At 36.6% G+C, this 2,445-nt stretch overlaps 1 protein-coding gene across 1 annotated transcript; it reads right to left on the reverse strand.

Annotated features, from left to right (window-relative positions):
- Positions 1–383: 383 nt before the first annotated feature.
- Positions 384–1,808, reverse strand: LOC107081252 (brain-specific angiogenesis inhibitor 1-associated protein 2-like; the record flags this gene model as incomplete). Its single annotated transcript, XM_015369451.1, has 4 exons — positions 1,676–1,808; positions 1,519–1,605; positions 638–699; positions 384–455 (listed from the first exon to the last, which is right to left on the reverse strand). Coding segments are annotated over exons 1-4 (252 nt in total), but the record flags the coding sequence as incomplete, so codon positions are not given.
- Positions 1,809–2,445: the final 637 nt, after the last annotated feature.

The raw sequence follows: 2,445 nt of genomic DNA on the forward strand, positions 1-2,445 counted from the left end.
GCACAAAGTAATGAAAGACAACATAAATCAGTTTACTTGTCCAATGTGGTTTGTTCCATTATTTTTAAAGCGTGTCATAATAGACTGGATCTACTGTAGATATGAAAGCTCCATACTCTACCAATTTAATTACACAAAACTGCTAATTTTGGTCTTATTTCTGAGGAGATTCTGAAATATGAGAACATGTAGTTCTACAGTTCGAAACTGATCACTCCTCCATTAAACAACAGTTGTTTTTACTCTGTTAGCTTTAACATTAAGAGAAAATTCCTGTACTCAAAAAAAGTTAATAAATCAGAATAAGCATGCTTGTCGCACTGGTATCATATTCGTTTGTGGTTATATTGCTAAATCAACAAAAAGAAAACATTTGAACTCACAGTGAGGTATTTAATGTCCAACTCCAGCTTCTGCTCCAACTGGGCTAGCATCTCAGAGTGAAACAGCTTTAACTGTTGAAGTAAAACAACACTTTAACCAGTCTGCTAAACCAGAGAAATAGATGCCTTGGTGATAGTTTAACATATTGACACATTAAAACTTTATTTCCTTCACATTTGATGGTGTTTAGTAAGATGTAAACTATAAAATGGGTGTAAATTGACTGAAACCAGCAGGTAGATGAAAGTCTCACCACGTCTTCCAGCTGCACCTGTATCTGCCTGTGCACCTCAGCCATCTGGAACAGCGTGTCCCCTGAGAGCAGCACAGTAAGAAACATAGTCAATTTTACCAATTATCTAGAGAGAGAAAAAGGAAGAATCATCTTATGCAGCTGTCCAATTATACCCATAAATAAGTTCCAAACATTGTAGTAAATTGGGGCTTTTGTCTCCATCGGTTTAACTCAACTGTTATTGTAAACAAACATAATTATTCTTCAATTCAGTTTAGTTATATTTTTATTTTTATTTTGCCTATCTCGTTATTACACCCACTCTTAAATGTAATTTTTTTCATAAAATATTTTAGATTAATTTCAGTAAACCTGATTATTTTTTCCTCTTCACTAGTCTGTTTTGGATTTGTTCCTCCTTTCTGTGTGAGGTGGCTAAGTTCAATGAGAATGATTTTTTCTGCAATTAGGACTTGAAATTAGCTAAAAAGCAGTTTAAGGAACTCCACACCAGCACTTTTCAAAACTAACCCAATGGGCCAGTTAAGAAGTCCTTAATGTTGTTACCACGACACAGTTTTTGATGAACAAAGTGTCAGTCAGTGCAAGTCCCTCCCTCGGTCACACGGCGCTGTAGTATGTGGTAGCTGGCAGCTCGCCCTCCGACGCTCCTGCCTGCCTCCCCCGCCATTTTCAGCATTACAATGAGATCATGTGGTGTTGTTAATCTCTCAACAATGGCCCTACTCTGTCCTTTTCTCCTCTGTTTCCCCATCCACTCTTTTCTTCATCTCCATGCTCACAAACACATAGAGCACCCAAACTGTTCTTCACTACTTCAACCATAAAAAAAAAGAAGAAAGTTTGAAAGCAGTTTGGTTCTTGAGCTGCAAACTCACCCAACTCTTTGGAGCCCTGGCTATCACTAGCCAACTCTCCAAGTTTCACTAGTGCATCAAAGTAGCCCTTAGCAGCCACAGTCACTCCTGCAGAGGAGAATAAATGTCAGTTTATACATGCTAAATAATGTTGACAGATTTCAGTAAATGAACTAACCTGTCAGAGCTTTCTCATAGTGTTTTCCCATGGTCACAAAGTTCTTCAGACTGGGGTTAAACTGGTCCAGAATGCCCTATTTACACATATTGCACAGAAAAAAGATAAAGTCCTAAAGCATAGATTAACTTTGTAAGTGATGTTCTGGCAGAAGGTTCTAGGAATATAAAGCTCAAGGTGTCATAATTCAGTAAATCCATGATGTTGTTGTTAGATAGTCAGAGCTGGGCTGAGACTGACGTGGGCTGATTCCATATTAACACAATTCTCACCTCAAAAAGGTTTTTGGATTTGAATAAATGGGGTTCATTTGGTCTTCACCCTTTAGCTTTACCCTCTGGGACCAACCAATCCATGTGGGGCTTGAAAATGTTGTAGATAGTACTATATAATCTAAAAGCTACCGTCCTGCAACTTTAGAGAATAATTTCCTAAATTTACCAGTAGCTTTCTTAAAAATTCCATTGGACATAATTGATATTGGGCATTTATTCAACTTTCTAAGTTCATACTATTTATTTTGATAGAACTCAGCGGGTGTGTTGGTGAGACGTAATGGTTACTCTTCTGAATGGAAAAGGTATTTTAATAAAACATTTAAGGAAATTGCTGCATACTTTCTCAGAACTTGTCAAGAAAAATAAATAAATAAACGAAAACAAAAGTTAACTTCCTAAGACCATCTATCTATCTATCTATCTATCTATCTATCTATCTATCTATCTATCTATCTATCTATCTATCTATCTATCTATCTATCTATCTATCTA

This window comes from Cyprinodon variegatus, unplaced genomic scaffold (genome assembly GCF_000732505.1).
Source record: "Cyprinodon variegatus isolate N-32 unplaced genomic scaffold, C_variegatus-1.0 Scaffold3634, whole genome shotgun sequence".
NCBI classification, from domain to species: Eukaryota; Metazoa; Chordata; class Actinopteri; order Cyprinodontiformes; family Cyprinodontidae; genus Cyprinodon; species Cyprinodon variegatus.